The sequence below is a fragment of the Lissotriton vulgaris genome, chromosome 5 (assembly GCF_964263255.1).
Source record: "Lissotriton vulgaris chromosome 5, aLisVul1.2, whole genome shotgun sequence".
Lineage (NCBI taxonomy): Eukaryota > Metazoa > Chordata > Amphibia > Caudata > Salamandridae > Lissotriton > Lissotriton vulgaris.
The window spans coordinates 74,476,682-74,495,828 of record NC_141693.1 but is presented as its reverse complement, the minus strand read 5'-3'; the positions used below and the strand labels follow the sequence as shown (position 1 = coordinate 74,495,828).

General features: G+C 45.4%; 1 protein-coding gene across 1 annotated transcript in view; it reads left to right on the top strand.

Moving 5' to 3' along the window:
• The window catches only part of LOC147710225 (E3 ubiquitin-protein ligase TRIM39-like), a 272,894-nt gene that overhangs the window by 129,744 nt on the left and 124,003 nt on the right, over positions 1–19,147 (top strand). Inside the window, exon 4 of the mRNA XM_086919954.1 lies at positions 11,713–11,735. Coding sequence (XP_086776080.1) covers positions 11,713–11,735 — 23 coding nt within the window. The remainder of the gene's footprint in view (positions 1–11,712; positions 11,736–19,147) is intronic.

Below are 19,147 nucleotides of genomic sequence, written 5' to 3'. Positions count from 1 at the left end.
AACATATAGAAATCGCGGCAGTGCAATCATTTTAAAGAGAGTGGCTCTGCTGATCAGAGACAGCGGGAGAGCCTTCCAGCGCACCACATCCCCACGGCACCGGGCCAATGGAGACACTAGATTGTTATCATATCGCTGCTTTGGGTCAAGCGGAATGAAGATACCCAGATATTTAAATCCGACATTCTCTATGCGTATGGGGCAGGACCACGGGATTTCCGGGGGATCCCCGGCAAGGACAAAGGTCACCGACTTGCTCCAGTTTATGGCTAACCTGAATATCTCCCAAAGGTAGCCAGCACATCAAGGAAATAACGGAAGGAGGCCTTGGGCTTCGTGAGATAGAGCAGAACATCATCAGCATATAGCAAGATCTTATCTTCCCATTCTGGTGTCTAGCGCAATCCGCGTATTGTTATGTCCCATCTCACCCAAGCCGCCAATGGCTCCATTGCTAGCGCAAATAGTAGCGGAGACAATGGGTATCCCTGTCTGGTGCCTCTCCCGAGGGAAAGATCAGCCGATTTACAGTTGTTGACAACTTCTCTCGCCAAGGGATTAGTGTAAAACAAGCGTACCCAACTGATAAATTCGCCTCTGAAGCCCATCTTTGCCAATACCGCAAATAAATATGGCCATTCCACTCTATCAAAAGCCATTGTGGCGTCCAGCGATACCAACACTGCCTGCTCCTGCAGCCTAGCGGACATTCCGAGAACACCATGGAGCCTGCGCAGATTCAGTGCTGTGTTGCGGCGAGGCATGAATCCGGATTGATCCGGATGTATCAAGGTTGTTATCACTTTCACTAGTTTAGCCAATATTTTAGGCTCCGTGTTGAGAAGCGATATGGGCCTATAGGAGGAGTATAGGTTTGCCAGGCTTATGTATAACAATTATATTGGCCACACACTGGTCAAACGGGAGCTCTCCTCTTTCTCTGCTTTTCATAAACATGGCGTGGACATAAGGCACGATTTTATTGGTATTCAATTTATACAACTCGATAGGTATTCCGTTGGGGCCAGTGGCCTTACCAGAATTGATCTGCCGTATCACCTGGGCGATCTCGTCATCTGTCATAGCAGAGTCAAGATACTTCCGATCATCTTCTGAAAGACATGGCATGATAATATCTTTGATCATTTCACTATTCTCCTCTTCCAAAAAGTCATTCCCAGCCTCATAGACTCCTCGATAGTATTCAGCGAACTCATCCGCTACAGCCTGCGGATCTTTGATCACACCCCGCTCCTGCCCAATCAATTCAGGGACCAACCGGGATGCTCGCTCCCCCTCTCTAACCATGCAATCAATTTACCGGCCTTGTCCCCGTGCTCATATATACGGCTCTGAGTTGCGTTGTGTTGTGCCACCGCACACTCTCTGGCTATTTTCCTATATTCCTCCTCTCGGAGCCTCAACAGATGGAGGTCCGCCGACGTAGGAGATCCAGCCACTCTCTTTTCCAGACGCGAGACCTCCGCCTCCTTGCAGGTCACTGCCGCCTGCCCCTCTTTCTTTTTCCTCGAGACTATGGACAACACCTCGCCCCTTGCTACAGTTTTATACGCCTCCCAAAGTGTCCCAGCGGAATCTACCGATCCTTCATTTTCCAGAAAATACCTATCCGCCATCTTAAGGTTTTCCTTTTTAATCGTGGGGTCCTTTAACCGCCAGGCCCCTATGGAGGCCACTCTGCCCACTGCCGGCAATTCGAGAGCGAGACTGAGCCACAACGGGGAGTGGTCCGATATACCTCTCCCCAGATATTTGACCTCCTGAATCGAGGGCGCCATAGCCGCTGGGAGCAGTACATAATCAATTCAGTATAGTGATCCATGCGTAGCCGAAACATGGTTGTACTGCGTGGACGTCAGATTACGCACACGCCAACTATCAACCAATCCCAACGCTCCCAAAAATTCCGACAGCCATCTATGTGACTGCGTGAGCACCCGGGGCGGGCGACGGTCCAACTCACCATCTAACACTGAATTAAAATCTCCCCCCATTACCAGACCACCCAGGGGAAGCGCAAGGAAAATGGTACTCAGGTCCCGAAACGTCTCTGTCTGAAGGCCCGGCGGCACATAAATAGACAGGAGAGTGATTGTCCGGCCCCCCAACTGGCCAGAGATACCGGCGTATCTACCCCTTTGATCAATCCAGGTCGTTTGCACGGAAAATGGGAAGGAATTCTTAACTAGGATCCCCACTCCCCTGGAACCGGATGTGAAACCCGCATGCACCACCATTTTATATCCCCCTTTGTGGAGGGCCTGCATTTATTGCCAACTAGGTGTGTTTCCTGGAGCAACACAACATCAGGGGAGTGTCGCTTGAAAAGTTGACTAACCATCTCCCTCTTGATCTTGTCTCCCAGGCCATTTACGTTCCAACTCAGCACTGTCATCCCCGACCCTCGATTTTCACGTGCCTCCGAACTCACGTGCAATACTTCAACGTCACATGAGATAAACAAACAATAACCAACAAAAACACACACACTCGCAAAGAAATCAAACCCCAATCCCCCTTCCCTCCCCCCACCCTGCACCCCTGCACGCGGCTATCGCCAAACCCCAACTCGCAGTGTGCCTGTTGCCCCTTCATCTAACTAAAGCTATCTAAATGTAGATCTGAGGAAGAGTTCGGCTCTCCGCTGCACCACACACCCCTAGGATGCTTGATTCAGCCTTGACACTAATTTCCACCATATTCTAACTGAAGCGACTAACAATCGACCCCCCACCCGGAACGTCCAACCGAACTAAAGTCAATCGCATGCATGATTACTGTTCTTGTGAACCCCCGTCTTCTTCACCGCTCTGTCTCGAGGGGCCTCCCCGCAACAGCAAGTTCTCCACCCAATCTGAGGCGATTTCAGGATTATCAAAAAAACAGACTTTCTCCTCCTTCTCAACACGCAACTTGGCTGGGTACATCATGGCGTACTTGTACCCTTTATCCCGGAGCCTCCTCTTGACTCTTATAAAGCTCTGTCTCTGACGGTGAACAGCCGGAGTAAAGTCTGGGTAAAAATTGAGGGTGGAGTTCTCATATTGTATGGGTCCCCCGGTCCTGGAAGCCTGCAGGATAGCGTCTCTGTCCCGAAAGTTGAGGACCCTCGCAATCATTGGCCTAGGTGGGGCCCCCGGGCACGTTCTACTGCCCGGGACCCTGTGCGCTCGTTACACCATAAAGAGGTTACTAAACCCCTTCGGCTTCCGATGGTTAAGTATCAATTCCTCCACAAACAGATCAGAGGCTTGGCCCTCAGCCCTCTCCGGGACCCCAATGATGCGCACGTTATTCCGCCGGGCCCGTCCTACGTACTCGTCCAGCTTGCAACTCGCTATATCACTGGCGGTTTTGAGGTTCCGGACCTCCTGCTGTAGTTCGACCACATCGTCAGTCAGGCTCGCAGCTTTGATGTCCGTGGACTTCACCTTCTCACTGGTTTTAGTAAGGTCGGCCCGAATCAGTTCACCTCGATTGAGACTGTCAATCTTGTGTTCCAGCGACTCAATCTTGGTCCCAAGGGAGGACTGGACCCCCGCTATGGCGGCCATCACGTCCGTCAGAGTAGGTCCCGCCGCAGGGCCCGAGGCCTCTCCACCACCATCATGTGTCTTCCCAGTCCCCACCGGGGAACCCCGTGGCTGTGTATATCGGTCCAGTTTATTCGATTGCACAAGCCGGGATCCCCTGGTGACCTTGGACTTCTGCTTATCTGTCTCCGGTTTGGTCGCCATATGTCCTTTGGGTTTCAATGGATCACCCAACCACAGGGAGAACAATCCTCAGTGCCTACTAGGTGGGTTTCAGCACTTACACCTTCTCTATCAGCCCTTCTCGGCAGTTTAGTGGGTGGGAATACACAATCCCAGGATCAAATCGGGAATATCCGGGGTCCACACCACGATTAATCGATTTTTGAAGATGGGGGGCCTCAGGGTAGTGCGGCCAACAGTATCACCAAACGTGTGAACATGAGACACTTCCAATTCTGAAGAGAATGAGGCACGAGATCGGACTGGCGACTTCCGGTGACTGACCCCGTTGTTGTTGCATTCACTCCGGGGTAGGAAGCCCACTCGAGACCCCGGCTTCCGGACCAGCAGGCCGCTAACTTTCAGTCGACGTTTCTCAGGTCTCCGAGAGTCGAAAGTTGCGCGGAAAACAGCATTCCACACCAATCCACTTCCGCAACCTATGCCCGCCGCTGGTGTTCAGGATAGAGTACAGGATATCTCCGGGGACGGTGGGGTTCACAGGAGCCCTAAGCTTGTGTGGCCATCTTGGACACGGGCGAAGCTCCTTCCCCTTTGTGTACATTATTAAAAGTATGAGTGGAACACACTTGATTGCCTGGCAGGGTCAATGCACAATGACCCCATGCACTCTGACAACCGCACACAATATACAGTCATGGATAATTTACATTGTCCAACTTGATGCTGGAAGCCCAACTCAATATAAAAGCAGTGGAATGTACAAGGACCTCTTACAGTGTTATATACAGGTTAATGCAACACACCAAGCAATTCAAGTGACAGTAATTAACATATGGAGACCAGGGAGCAAAATGGGAAAAAAGCTGAGCCAACATCTTAGAGAATTTGAAAGAAACCACCTTCCTCCTTTTCTAGGTTTGTGCACATGTCTGTTCTAAAACAGTTATTTTTCTCCTGATACAAGTGTTCACTTACTTTCACACGCTTCATCTCTTGGTAAGGTGAACATCTATATAATTAGGCATTTGGAATAGATAATGGCAGCTCCCTGGGTTTTCTTGTCACCCAAGATAAAGATAGAGATTGCCACAGAAAACTCTTTAGTTTGAAGAATAGTGACAATTTTATATTACGGGTAACCCTTGGTTATACTACAGAGTGTGCAACATGAATGTCTACAAATAGCTCCCCAGCAGCAAAAGAACTTTGATTTATAGCTGGATTATCTTGACACCATACACGGCAACCAAATTCCTCACCGATAGGGCTTAGGGCGGAATTAGAGGTATAAACCACCTTATTGTGGTCATATGCTGTCTGCTATTTTTTTTACCAGATTAATTTTATGTAATGCTGATTTATGAGTCCCTTAGAGTAATACAATGAAGCTTTACTAATATTCCACTCAAATGTGCGACAAGAAACATCCCTACCCGATTCAAGAGTCTGTTCTGAAAATGTCTAAGTTGAAGTTGTTTATACTGACCATGACCTGTCAATGTTGGTACAAACATGTAATTCACCTGTTAGTCTAAACCAGGGGTCTTCAAACTGGGGGGTGGCCCCCTTAGGGGGGCCTAAAGTGATTACTGGGGGGCACCAGGTTCTAGCCGAAAGAAGCATTATGCTGATAGCAGTATTTTTGTTTTAAGTGGAATGAAATAAGTGGCAGTAAGACCCCCTGTTATAGGCCTTCACTAGCATCTTTTGTCATTTACATCCTGTCTGGTAGAAGGTTTCAAAAGAGAAGGGATTCCAAATATTCTTCAACACGCCCACCCCCATTTGTAATATTAACACTTTGGATACGTTTACACATAAGTAAGGCCTGTTGGACCAGAATACTATGTTTAGCAACCATGTATTTGATTGCAATTTTAAAACAGAATTTAACTGCAATGTTTAAATAAATCTAGACGAATTTAAACATTGGCGGTTTAATAGAATAATTGTTAAAATTTTTGAGGGGGGGGTCAAATACATTTTTTTTTGTGTCACGGGGGAGGGCTTGGCATTAAAAAGTTTAAAGGCCAGTGGTCTAAACACCTGTTCAAATGCCATTTCTGCTTCTAGGAAAAATCTGGACCACAAATTTATGTCTTCCCGGGTGACTTATTTGGTAATTGAACTCTCCATTACCAACGTAGCTAAAAGTGCGCTGTATAGTTTTGTGTCAGTGTTGAGGAATGAAATGGGTCCAGTAAGACCCACAGTCCAAGGGAGACTCATCCTTCTTACAAGAGAGGACCACTCTTGCCTCCTGCTAGAATGATGGACCCTGACTTGTTGAAATGACCTCATAATTCAGTATAGGATGATCTCTTGTGACCTTTCAATGTAACTTCTCTTGTAATTACAGGAAGATTACTCTTAACCTGTGGATGAATTTATTTTGTCTACCTATGCTGATGGCCCATAACCTGTGAATGACCCTCAAAGAATTGTATTAATTTGGTTTATCTGATCATAGTGGTCCTTTGTTTGCTACTACCCGCTAAGTCAGTTGCCCTACTGACTTATAATTTAAATAGAACATACACAGATGTGGGGAGCAGTACTCTCAACGATCGTAGAATTTTAGTGAAGCATGTGAATGACACCCAATTTTTTTTCATAAAATTAAAAAAAAATTCAATGTTTATTAGAAAGATATTTATCTTTGACACATTCTGAATTGTATGGAACTTAAAACACCATTTACGCCATTGATGGTCATGAATTTCTGTAGTAGTCCCATGTTCAGCTCTTCCTAAAAGCTCTGATGTCACAGAGTATTATATCACAAATGCTGGTCCTCTGAGAGTGGTCATCATTATGTAGTCATTTGCTGCGAATCAATATAGACCCTATAGCGCACACAGATTTCACGGTTGTAAACACTGAAGCCAAAGGCCTTCTCAATGATTTCTTTAACAGTTTACTTACTCTCTTCAAATTATTCTGTAGTTCTAATGAGGACACTTTCCATTCGCCAGCTGTGAACCTGGTGTCACCCTCTAAACGGTACATTTGAGTCCTTATACTGTCATGAACTCGTAATTTAGCCACGCCGCATGCGGGTCATAGACAACTTGTCATAAAGAGTACAATACTCAAAATCCTTTGATCATGCCTGGTTCTTCTTCATAGTTTTATAGAGGATCTCCCATCTCAGCCTCTTCTCTCCTACAGCTCACCTCATTCTGGGATGAATTAATCCAGTAATTGTCGGGGGAGTTTCACACATCAGATCCTTTAAAGGTTCATAACTGCACTGGAGGTGGTTACAGTTCTTTGTTATTCCTGAGCAGCTGTGACCTGATTTTGTGCATGGCTTCCACTTACATGCACTCTTCCAGTACCTCTTCTGCCTGTACCTCCTCCCCCTGCAGGGCACTCTTCTTATCCCCCTTCAGCTAGTACCTTCTTCAGCAGGGCACTCTTCTAGTACAACTTCTGCCTGTATCTCCTCCTGCAGGATGCACTAATAACCCCCATTTGGCTCTTAACTACCCCTTCAGGGCACTCTTCTAGTAATCCTTCTGTTTGCACCCATTTCTTCTATTATCCCTTCTGTTTATTTTCCTCCTGTAGGGCACTCTTCTAATACCTATTGTGCTCGTACCTCCTCCTCCAGTTGGGCACTCCCCTAATACCTCTTCTGCTCGTACCTCCTCCTCCTGGATATACTTCTAGTACCTCTTCTGCTCATACCTCCTCCTCCTCCTGGACACACTTCTAGTACCTCTTTTGCTCATACCTCCTCCTCCTCCTGTGCACACTTCCAGTACCTCTTCTGCTCATACCTCCTCCTCCTCCTGGAAACACTTCTAGTACCTCTTCTGCTCATACCTCCTCCTCCTCCTGAGCACACTTCCAGTATCTTTTCTCCTCATATCTCCTCCTGCAGGCACTCTTCTAGTACCTCTTCCTCCTGGGCATACTTCCAGTACTACTTCTTCTCAGTGAGTTGGACTCTTCCACCAAGGTAGATACAGCTCCTTCCGCAGAGTTAGGACCCAATCCCTTGCACTGCTCCTTACTCACCAGTCAAAAGGGTTGATTACTCCACAAGGCCGGCTTCTCACTTGGGGGTTGTAATTCACCAACCGCCTCTCTGCAGCAGACATCCCTCTATTCTGTAGGTAGCCTACAGCTCTCCTTACAGGAGTCCTTTCCAGGTTGCCCTCCCCTGTAAGTAAGCCGGCAATCAAGGGTCCTGGCTCTGGAACCGATACATTTATCTCCATCAGTGATTTGTGGGTCGCCACACAGGTCACAGAGACTGCTGGCACAGTGACCTGGCTTTTCTCCCTAAAATGTATCCTAGTTTTTTTTAGATGTAGATGTACATTATTCATTTGCACAGACTGGTCAGGTAGAGTCTTTGTCACTCAATCTTGGCAGGAAGAGAGAGTGGAGCTGTGTGTGCTGTGACAGAGGAATCTGAGACGAAGGCTCAGAAGAGAGTTCTTCACACTCAACTGCTATACAGAACTGCATTACCTCTTCTGGGGATGAAGAATGCAGGAATTGGGATGTGAATGTCCTTCAGAGCATCATTTATACCCCTCATTCCTTTCCTTTCACAGACGTCTGGTCCTCTTCAAAGACCTCAAGGAGGTTTTCACAATCTACCTCCCTATCTGGCAGGCTCCCTCCATCTTCCATCATACGTACTATTCACACACGGGATCCAAAATGGAGTCCTGTCCCCATACATTAAATCACAATAAACACACTCCAGGCTCACCCTAACCCCCTCATGCAGCCCACATGTAACATGCACTCTCTCCGTAGGTGTCTAGGCGCTATAGAATACAGCTAGTAACTCAATTGTAACAACAATTATAGGGGATGAGACTCCATTAGGAAGTCACCCATCACTGCAGAGAGCCAAATACCTGTATTCAAAGCGTGAAATACAGAGTGTTGATGGGTAGAAACTAGTTACCATTTGCCTCTCTAGCTCTTCTCTCAGTGAATGTGATATCATCTGTAGGTCTTGTCAAATGTCTCCTCTACGAGTGGTAATCATTCAAGATTTGTAATATTATGTGAAGTTCGCCATGGGCTGAGTTTTGTGACACAGATTAGAATGTAACGGACAATGCAGTGTCATATAACCCCATTCAGAATATCAAAGACTGTGTCATGTGGCCTCATTCAGAAAACTAAGACTGCACTGGTTCATATGATAACATTCAGAATATCACAGATTGTATCATGTCACTTTTTCAGACTATCAGACTGGGTCATGTGATCTCATTCATATTACCCACTGCTGTACCATGTAACCATGGACGTTAAGTCACTAAAATGCCAGTGGTAGCAGAGGTGACATCACACACTCTTTGACCTTAATGACATCACAGGAAGTGATATCATATGACCTCAAATGTCCCCAGGAAGGCGTCGCATGAACTTAACCCTGAAGACATTACAATAATTTACATCACTGAGGTTCTGTATTAACTGCATGGTTAGTATCTTACACAACACAGATCAATGGAAATTTTAGAAGCTAGCTATATTAAATTGTTGACCTGATCTTTAAAAGTGGTGGGATATTATACTTACCCTGAACTGTAGTGAGCCAGATCTCTTCTTGTTGGCTCGGAAATGTGGGGAATTCGTCCACCAAGAAATGTTGTTAAATGGGAGCTTATAGTGTATTAAAAAGCACAGAATTCACATCAGTTTTTTTTTTAAACCTGCATTTCTGAAAGGGCTCTTATTTATATGCAAGTACTTTCAAGGTGTGTGAAGCCAATGGAACCTGACCCTCTTAAGGAGTTCACCCCAGTGTTTTCAGAATGTGCCATAGAGCCCCCCTCCCCTCCAGCCCCCCATAGGTCCGAAATCACCTCCATTATGCCAGGGCCAGCATTTTGCCAGGGTTGCCCCTCATACGCCATACATGCCCCCTTATCCCACATATTACCCACATTATCTCAGTGTAAGAATTTTGCAATTAATGCCATCACATACCTTAGGTCAAATTACAGGTAGTACATCAGGGCTAGAATGTTGTCATGGTTGCCCCTCCCCCAAATGCCATGGTTTTCCTCCCTTATTCCAAGACATATCTCCAATAAGCTAGTGCCATCATTTTGCCATCAGTGCCTCCTATGCCAACTATTTCCCCAAATGTGCCAGTATTTTTCAATGGGTTCCTATTATGCCAAGAGTTTCCTCCAGCATGCCTGAAGCAGTATTTTTCACACATGCCTGTCATGCTATAAATTGCCTCTAGTGTACCCGTGGTAGAATTGTTCCATGGGTCCCTCTATAAGCCACAAATTACCTTCAGTATGTAAGCACCAATGACAAACTAGCAAGCATAACATCACATTCTCACTTACATTTACCTACAATCCCTCAAACTCATTATCACTCAAACTCCATCATCCATGCTCACTTGAACTAATTAATTCTTGCTCTCTCTCTCTATCATTCCTACTCTGAAGAAAACATACTTACTCCCACACACTCTCACTCACTCATTCTCTCTACTTCATTCACACTCACTCTCACTCACTCTAACTCTTACTCACTCATACTTTGTCACTCATTTGCACTCACTCTTGTCATTCATTCTGACTCACTAGTACTCACTGACTCAATCTCACTAATTCTCACTACCTTTTACTGGCTGTCACACACTTTTACTCACACACACTCATGCTCACACATACAAACAAACACGCACAAACACACACTCTCTTGCACACAAGCACACTCACCCACAAGCACACACACTTCATACATGTAAAACCATTTTAAACATACAACATCTGCCACTGAAGTTCTTGTTCTAGATCCTGGTGCTCCATTTTTTATTACACTAATAGTGAATAATAAACTATTATTCACTACTAGTGTAGTAAAACATTGGCAGAAATCGAAGGTGGATCACGACTCCCATATGTGTCATTATCATTCAGAATATCAGTTTCTATGTCATGTGACCTTATTCAGAATTTCACATTCTGTGCCTACCATGTGATTCTATAGAATGTGCTTTCAGCTTCATGTACCTTTTGACGGTAGTCTGTTCCTTGGAAGGTTCACCACTTTCTGAACCGATCTATTGATATTTGGATGATCGAACAGTGTGGCGCCTTTTTGCATACATTGAAGTGCCTTGGGTAAGCTAAGGTCATCACTATTAATTTGCAGCCCACACTATTGACTGACAGCTTCACTAACCCCTTATCATACTTACAGTCCCCAGAATTCCTGTCCAGAAGAGACCTCCATATCCTTAGAGGGTCGAAACGTTGTCGATAAGTGATAAAGGATAGTCCGGAGAACACTAGAACATATTCTAGGACCTTATGATTTGTTCAGAAACCCTAAAGGACATCCTTTAAACTCCAATAACCAACCTCTTTTAAAGCCGTTACTTTAGTCTTATTCAATTGTTGGTTTGGTCACTTCACTGGGGTCACATAAGTCGCGTGTGTTGTCTCTTTATAAGTATGTAAATAGTATCAATTTACATTGGACTTTGTGAGTGTATAGTTTTTTATTAAGAATTTTGTAATTGCGAATAAATAGCACCCACTTTGGCTTAAGTGAGTGTTGAGAATAATCTCTGTTGGGCTGTTTCTCTCCAGTCATGTGTTTCTCTCTAGTCATAGATTGAAAGGATCTTGAAATAATGGAAATTTTTTGGGGAACATATTGACTGTATCAATGGCTAACTACGAATAAATCGCATCAAGAAATAAGAAACTTGCTACACTTTAAAAACCTGAATTAAATGAGTTCCTTGTGAACAATTGTGCTGAAGCGGACTAGCTATACCCAGTTCGCATGGATGTATGGGGTGCTCTTGTGTTTTGATATGTAGAATGTGATGTGTCATGGGATCCTAGTTACTGGTTTGTAATTATAGATAGAAGTGTTTCACCCCTAAAAATACTGCCATAACTTTAAAATCTTCTGAGGAAACTGAATTCACTTTGTTTGTTTCTCTGTTTTGCAGGATGTCAGAAGCACCCTGAGCAGGTAAGGCTGGTTTATTAACCTCCTCTCAGTATGTAAGGAGCAGGTCTTGGTAATGCAGTGAGTAAACACTATGGAGCTGACACAAAGTGTTAGCAAACTTTAAGATCCTCACAAAATCACTGTGCATCCTCAAAAAAAACCTTAAGTTCTCAGAAAATATATTTTGATTCCTCTAAAAACTTAAGTCCTCGTAAAACTCCCTTGCATCATGAGGAAACTCTCTTAAAGTTTCATAAATCCCTGCGAGCCGTCAGAAAACTCATTTGAGTCCTGAAATAATTGCTACAGAAATCAGCTGCTGTCTTCACAAAACATATGTGTATCTTTAAAACTTAACTGAAGTCCTTAGAAAACTACCCTGAACATACAGAAAACACAAGCACATTAGGGAATAGTCCCCTCAGGTTTTCTCAATTCAGAGTTGTGCAAAAACTCATTCGAAATGTCAGTCTTCAAAACACACCTCACTATAATCCTCAGATCTGCTCCTTGTACTAAGAAATCTCTCTCCAGTCTACAGTGACCTCCCTCCAGTCCGTATCATCCTCTTGAGTCTTCAGAAGCCTCATTTCAGTCCTCACACCTCTGCCCAGGTCACTGACCACTCATTCCAGGCAGCAAATCCTTCCTCAACTCCTGAGAGACTTCCTTGTGTGTTTTCCGAAACCTCATTCCAATTCATTTTTTCAAAGTCTTTACCATTTCTTGGTAACAACACAGATTCAAACAATGAACATCAATGGCTCAACGTCCTCAGTCACATGTTGTATATCATTGAAAACAGGGGATATTTCTATTGCATCATGGTCACACCATTGGCCAGTGTTTTTGTCAATGCGCATCTCAGTTCCTGCGGACTATGAGGGGATGGGCTGACTCCAGCCCTCTCAGCCACCTTCCCTCACCTGGAGAGACTACCCCACATCTCAACGTCCTGTGGAGTGTCTCCATTCCAGAGGGATCTTTCCACTGGCCTCACTTGAAGCCATAAATCTGTAGATAGGTTTCTGAACCTTTAACATGAGGTGACATACTCATATGTGTAGTTTGTTTACTGGCTAGTCTTGTTAAATCATTATTATTAGAAATTAATTACACCTGGTACTTTGCACTGACGTATTTCGTTGTTTCGCTAACCATGAAATCTCCTCAAAGCCTTAACAGATACCCGCCCTCGGGATCACTTAACTAAATAATTCAAGATGGTGGTGGACCACATAAAATAACTGTACATGGTTTTAACACTGACTGGGTAACTGGTATGTTCGGGGCATATGGGCTGCAGATGGTACATTATGAATAGATCGCCATCTGGTGTTGGGCTCGGATGATTGCACTTGTTTTTCTCTTGGAGAAGTCTTTTGTAGTCACGAGGCTGGTGACTCCTCCCTTGGATGATAGTGCGCATGGGCATCGGCTCCATCCTTAGATTGTTTTTTTTCCCGCCATCGGGTTCGGATGAGGATCGAAGCGCTCCGGATCGATTACGAGAAAAAGTTATTTTTCGGCGCGTATTCCCTTTCCAATTCGACAGTATTGTTTATCGAGCGCGAGTTCATTCCCATTTCGACAAGATTCAACGTCAACACCGAAGGTTTCTAACTCTACGTCGACGGGACCGTGAGGCCTATTTCGACGTAGTCCAGCCCGGAGTCCATGGAAAGGACTCCATTCAAGAAATGTCCAACGTGTGGTGCTAAATTCCCACACAAGGACCTACACGACGTGTGCAACCTGTGTTTGTCACCGGACCACGAATCCAGGGATTGTGAAGCCTGTGCGGCTTTCTCCTCCAAGTCGACGATTAGAAACCGTCGAGCCCGAAGACACGAAATATGGGATGGAGTCAAAAGCAATCCCAGAACTGTTCGAGGTCGAACACTCCGAGGAGGAAGAAGATGAGGACGGGTTGGGGTCAGAGGCGGACGAGTCTGATGTCGAAGAAGTCGACGTTCATCAAACCGTGAGTGACGACGTCCCTTTGCCAAAAAACCGACCCCGATTGGTGTCGACCCCGCCTTCGAGCCCGGTCAGACAACCGAAAAAAGTTTCCGACGCCCCGCCTTCTGGCTCGGCAACGAAACTGAAACACTCGGTCCCTCACTATGTCAGATCCGAGAAACGGTTGACATCTACACCGAAGCTCCATAGCAAAGAGAGCTCGAAGTCGAGACATTCCATGTCGAAACCGAAACATGCTTCGACATCGAAGACTCCCTTGACACCGAAAAAATCGGACTCGATCAAACTCTTGGTAACAAAAACACATAACACCGAGACACAGAAGCAAAAGCACCTATCAGACCCAAAGGCTTCGGTACCGACACAGGAGCAGGAGATACATCCAAAAAAAAAGACTTTGTTCATTGTTCCACAAACTGGCAAGGTGGTGGCAAAACCACCTAAAAGGAGGGAGACTCAACCGTTGGAGGGGAAAGCTTCTCCTCCTCCTAAGAAGAGAACAATGGGGACAAATACAACTCCTCCCCTTTCTCCACAGCCTACGGACACACCCTCTTCTCCTCTTCCTTATACTCTGCCAGCTATGCCTCGACCTTTTACACCACGCCCATCTACACCTCAAACAGATGTAGAAAGTGACACAGGGGATGGGGACCTTCCTGGGATGATAACAATACTATCCCATAAGACACAGACCCATGGGAAGATTATGATGCAGTGACTGATAATGATAATGACTCTGATCTGTATCCCTCAAAACCCTCCCCCCGATGATAATTCGGGTTTTGCACAATTGATTAATAGGGCAGCAAAATACCACAAGGTAGATTTACATACTGAACCTCAGGTAGAAGATTTCCTTTTAGAAACACTACCAGCTGCACAAAAATCTTCAGGGACCCTATCAATGCTTTAGGTCTCCTCACTCACACATCAGATATATTTAAAGACCATGTGAGGGCTAGGGTGTTAAACCCAAGAATTGACAAAACGTATAAGGCAGCCCCAAAAGACCCATTATTTATTATGGGCCAAATACCTCTGGACTCGTTAGTAGTCTCAAATGCTCGTAAGAGGGCGAACTCACTAACAACAGGAGAAGCTCCTCCTCCTGACAAGGAGTCTAAGTTAATAGACGCCCCTGGCAAGAGAGTAGCATCTCAAGCAGCAAACAGCTGGCGCATAGCAAATACTCAAGCGCTACTTGCACGCTATGATAGAGCTCATTATGATGAGTTAGAGAAACTCATTACACATCTCCCTAAGGAACATCAAACAAGCATTTGCAATGCAATAGGACTCGCATTAGGAAAGTTTGAGCTATTGGTATTGCAAATGACAATTATTTTATTTGTGTTGGGTTTGAAAATAGCGAAATTAATAGATTTGTCATTTACAATGCCAATAGTTATAACGTTCGCAAATGTGACACCAATAGCATTTGTAATGCAACATGTTTTGTATTTACGTGACGTAGATATATGGATATTACAAATAAGAATGGCTTTTAATTTTTTTAAATGATTAATACTTAAATAAAAGTGTCAGGCTTGTACATGTCCTTTAGTGACGTAGGATAGCCAATCTAACAATGCCCAATGCAATTGCCAATCATCTTACATGTCTTGTTAGTGCAGGTAAAAATGAAACATCATGCAGCAGCGCCATGCAGCCAGGGGGCATATAAAGCCAGTATTCGTCAAGTTTCGTGCCGTCCCACAGATGTGCACCATATTACTGTTATGTTCTACGCCTCTCCAATGTCTGAAATCATTACAAAGTTTAGTCCTGCATAGTTTCTCTGGTGACAAGTTCCAGCAGCGGACAGTCTTCAAAAAGCTATATTTTAGCAAGCTACACTGAACCCTTTGACGTAATCTGCTAGTCTTGTTTCCCACCCTCCTTCACACAGTGTTTCCCCCCATGTGAACGGTGTGTAGGTTGGGCTGGGGAAAACACAGTGATTAATCAGGGTGGCAGATAAACTCCACAATCTGTCACCTCGCCCTTGGATTGTGTTAGCCACGAAAGACAACAAGAACAAGCCTGTTGGCTTTGCCAATGCAAGTTGGGCCCGTTCATTCCTACGGGATGTTCAAAGCCACGGTATTTTTCGATCATGCTGTTGACTGTGACTGCAAATATGTGGCTGTTTTCAATCATTCCAAACAAAAGTAAGCTAATGCACATAAACAGACTATGCAGGTGTGTATGCACAATTCAGATATTTCATATGCACTACGTCTCGCTCCTCGCACACGTGACGCTTGCTTAGGAAGTACTCTACCCAAGCCCGACAAACAGTGGTCTGTCAACAAGACACCTGAATAAGAGCACTTGAAGATACGTTCAGCGCCTCCCACTAAAGGCATAACCCATGACAAGTGGAGCAATGGCGCGCGCCCTGGGGGGTGTTTTAAGAGCGGCTGAGAGCCAGCCTTCATTTACCCAATTAATCTTCATCTTAGTCACGTTATGGACAAACATGGCGATGCAGTGTGAGAACAAATACTTCACTGACTGTATGGCGATTGTTGCAAAGATAGGGAAACATTGTTAGGTGATAGAAAACTGCAGACTTCATTTATGATAATCTACATTGAAAAAACTGTCATATCGGTGTGGGCTCAACATCCTGTGATTGTGATCAAATCCCTTATCTCCTCGTGTCTAGCCCCAAACAAGTTAAACTAGCACTGCGAAGCATGCACCAATCAATCTTAATAGTCTTACCTCATTTAAATACTTTAAAGACATTGCTCTCAATTTATCTTACTCGTCTGCCTACTAGACGATCCCTATAAAAAACGAGTTTGCCGTTTTACCAAATAAAACGAAGGTAATTTTACCTCGTATGCTCAGAACACAAGACACTTATCACTAGAACAGACTCATAGACAGCGCGCAACCAAGCTTGCTCCCCGAAGAGATACTAATCACTCAGACATGCTCAGAGTACGACAAGCCCAACAAACCAAAAGAAATTCTTTTAAACTAAGAACGAGCTCAAAATTAAAGCTCAACATGCAACGTGATGTATTGGCAAAACCAGGATTGTACGAAAGCCACGCATAACAGGAAATTAATTGGTAGCTACGCCATTTATTAACATTCAAACTCAACATGCAACGTGATGTATTGGCAAAACCAGGATTGTCCGAAAGCCACGCATAACAGGAAATTAATTGGTAGCTACGCCATTTATTAACATTCATAATTCAACGGAACACCATCTGCATTGTGGACATTGGCAGGGAAAGCAGAAAAAAAGAAACTAGCGTGGCGTGCACAATCCCGGGCGGAAGTCAGGTAGGCCGGGGGCGGGACGTCAAGACACACCGGAAGCCCAGGCGGGAGCCTACCCAGCACTGGGACGTGTGGGCAGGAGGAGAAGGGCGGCTGGCGCTAGCGGGGCTCCTGTAAGGTGAGAGCCCCCCGCACCGGAGGAAGAGACCGCCGCCGCCTGCAACGAGCCCTCGCATGGAGAGCTGGAGACGAGTACCGGTGAGTGGGGGCCTTTGCTGAGCTGCGAGGGCAGGGGGCATGTCTGTGTGCGCGTGCGGCGGCGGAGGGCTCTGTATGTGTGTGAGCGTGCGTGTGTGTATGTGTCTTGGAGTCTGTGTGTATGCGTGTGTGTGTTTAAAAGAGGCCGATGACTGTGGGGTGGGGAGGGGGTGTGTGTGAGCGAGCGAGTGTCTGTCTGTGTGTGTATGCGCATGCATATGTGTATGTGTGCGAACCTCAAGAAATCGGAGCCCGGGGATGTGCACGGCGCGGGAATTGCTGAGAATGTGGACGGAGCCGACGTGCGCGTTCACGAAGGCAAATCCAGCAGCAGAAGCGCGTGCCACCCTCCTGTCCCTAATTCCCCCGAGATGGGCGGCTATACGTCTCTAGCTGGACGCATCCTTCGGATGCTACTCCAGCGAGACCTAAAAAGGGCAGAGCAGCTGATACAAGAAGGGAAGATAATAACCAACACTTCCAATAAGTGCGCCTTAGACGCAGCAGACACTGCAGCAAGATCTATAAACACCAGTATCATGTTAAGAAGACATGCATGGCTTAGGGTCTCAGGGTTCAAACAGGAGGTACAAACTTCTTTATTGAACCAGCCTTTTGATGGGAAAGCACTCTTCGGCTCAAGCACAGATGAGGCGTTTGAGAAAATGAAAAAAGACACAGAAACGGCTAAGTCAATGGGAGCATTGCAACAGCCATCTCAGAGAGGTTCCTTTCGTAAGTCCAACTATAGAGGCGGATCAAAAAAATACAGGCACAACCCAACAATCAACCTCTTTTACACCAACATCACCTAAATGTAATTCAAGAGGCAGTTACAGAGGTAACAACAACAAGGGTAGAGGTCGCGGAAACAACAACAACCGCAACTCTCCTACCCCAAAACAGTGACTTCATACAGCTCCCCCCAGACCATGCAACACCGGTCGGGGGACGCCTATCACAGTTCCTGCCTGTCTGGGAAAACATCACATCAGACAAGTGGGCGAGACAAATTATCCAACATGGTTATTGCCTAGAACTCACTGCTACGCCACCAAACATCCCCCCAGACAGCGTCCAATGAGTCAAGATCATCTGACGTTATTGAAACAGGAGGTACTATCGCTGCTACAAAAGCATGCGATAGAGGAGGTTCCACAACATCAACAGGGAACAGGAGTATACTCTCTATACTTCCTAATTCCCAAAAAAGACGGATCTCTAAGGCCTATACTAGACCTCAGACCTCTCAATGCATACATAAATTCGGAACATTTCCACATGGTCACGCTCCAACAAGTACTTCCTTTACTGAAGAAAGGGGACTTTCTTTCTACACTGGATCGAAAAGACGCCTACTTTCATATCCCAATTCACAAAGCTCACAGAAAATACCTCCGATTTGTAATAGAAGGACGACATTATCAATTCAAAGTCCTTCCATTTGGAGTCACAACAGCACCAAGGGTGTTCAAAAAATGCCTAGCAGTGGTTGCAGCACACCTAAGAAGACAGCCAATACATGCCTTCCCTTACTTGGACGACTGGCTAATAAAGGCCACGTCACACGAAGAATGTCTACAAAACACACAAAAGACAATTCAACTGCTGCACCAGCTAGGGTTTACGGTGAACTACACAAAATCCCACCTGCAACCAAACAAAGTTCGACAATATCTAAAGGCTACTATAAATAGAGAAAAAGCCATAGTATACCCCAATCCAGTCAGGATTCAGACAGGGATTACCCTAATTCAAAGATTTCAACCGCAACACTCATTAGCAGCTCGAGTGTTCATGCAGTTATTAGGGATGATGTCCTCTTGCATACTGTCAATCCCATATGCCAGACTACAAATGCGCCGCTTCAAGAATGTCTAGCAACACAGTGGAATCAGGCTCCAGGTCAGATTACAGATCTGGTGCTGGTAGACGACCGCTCGCAT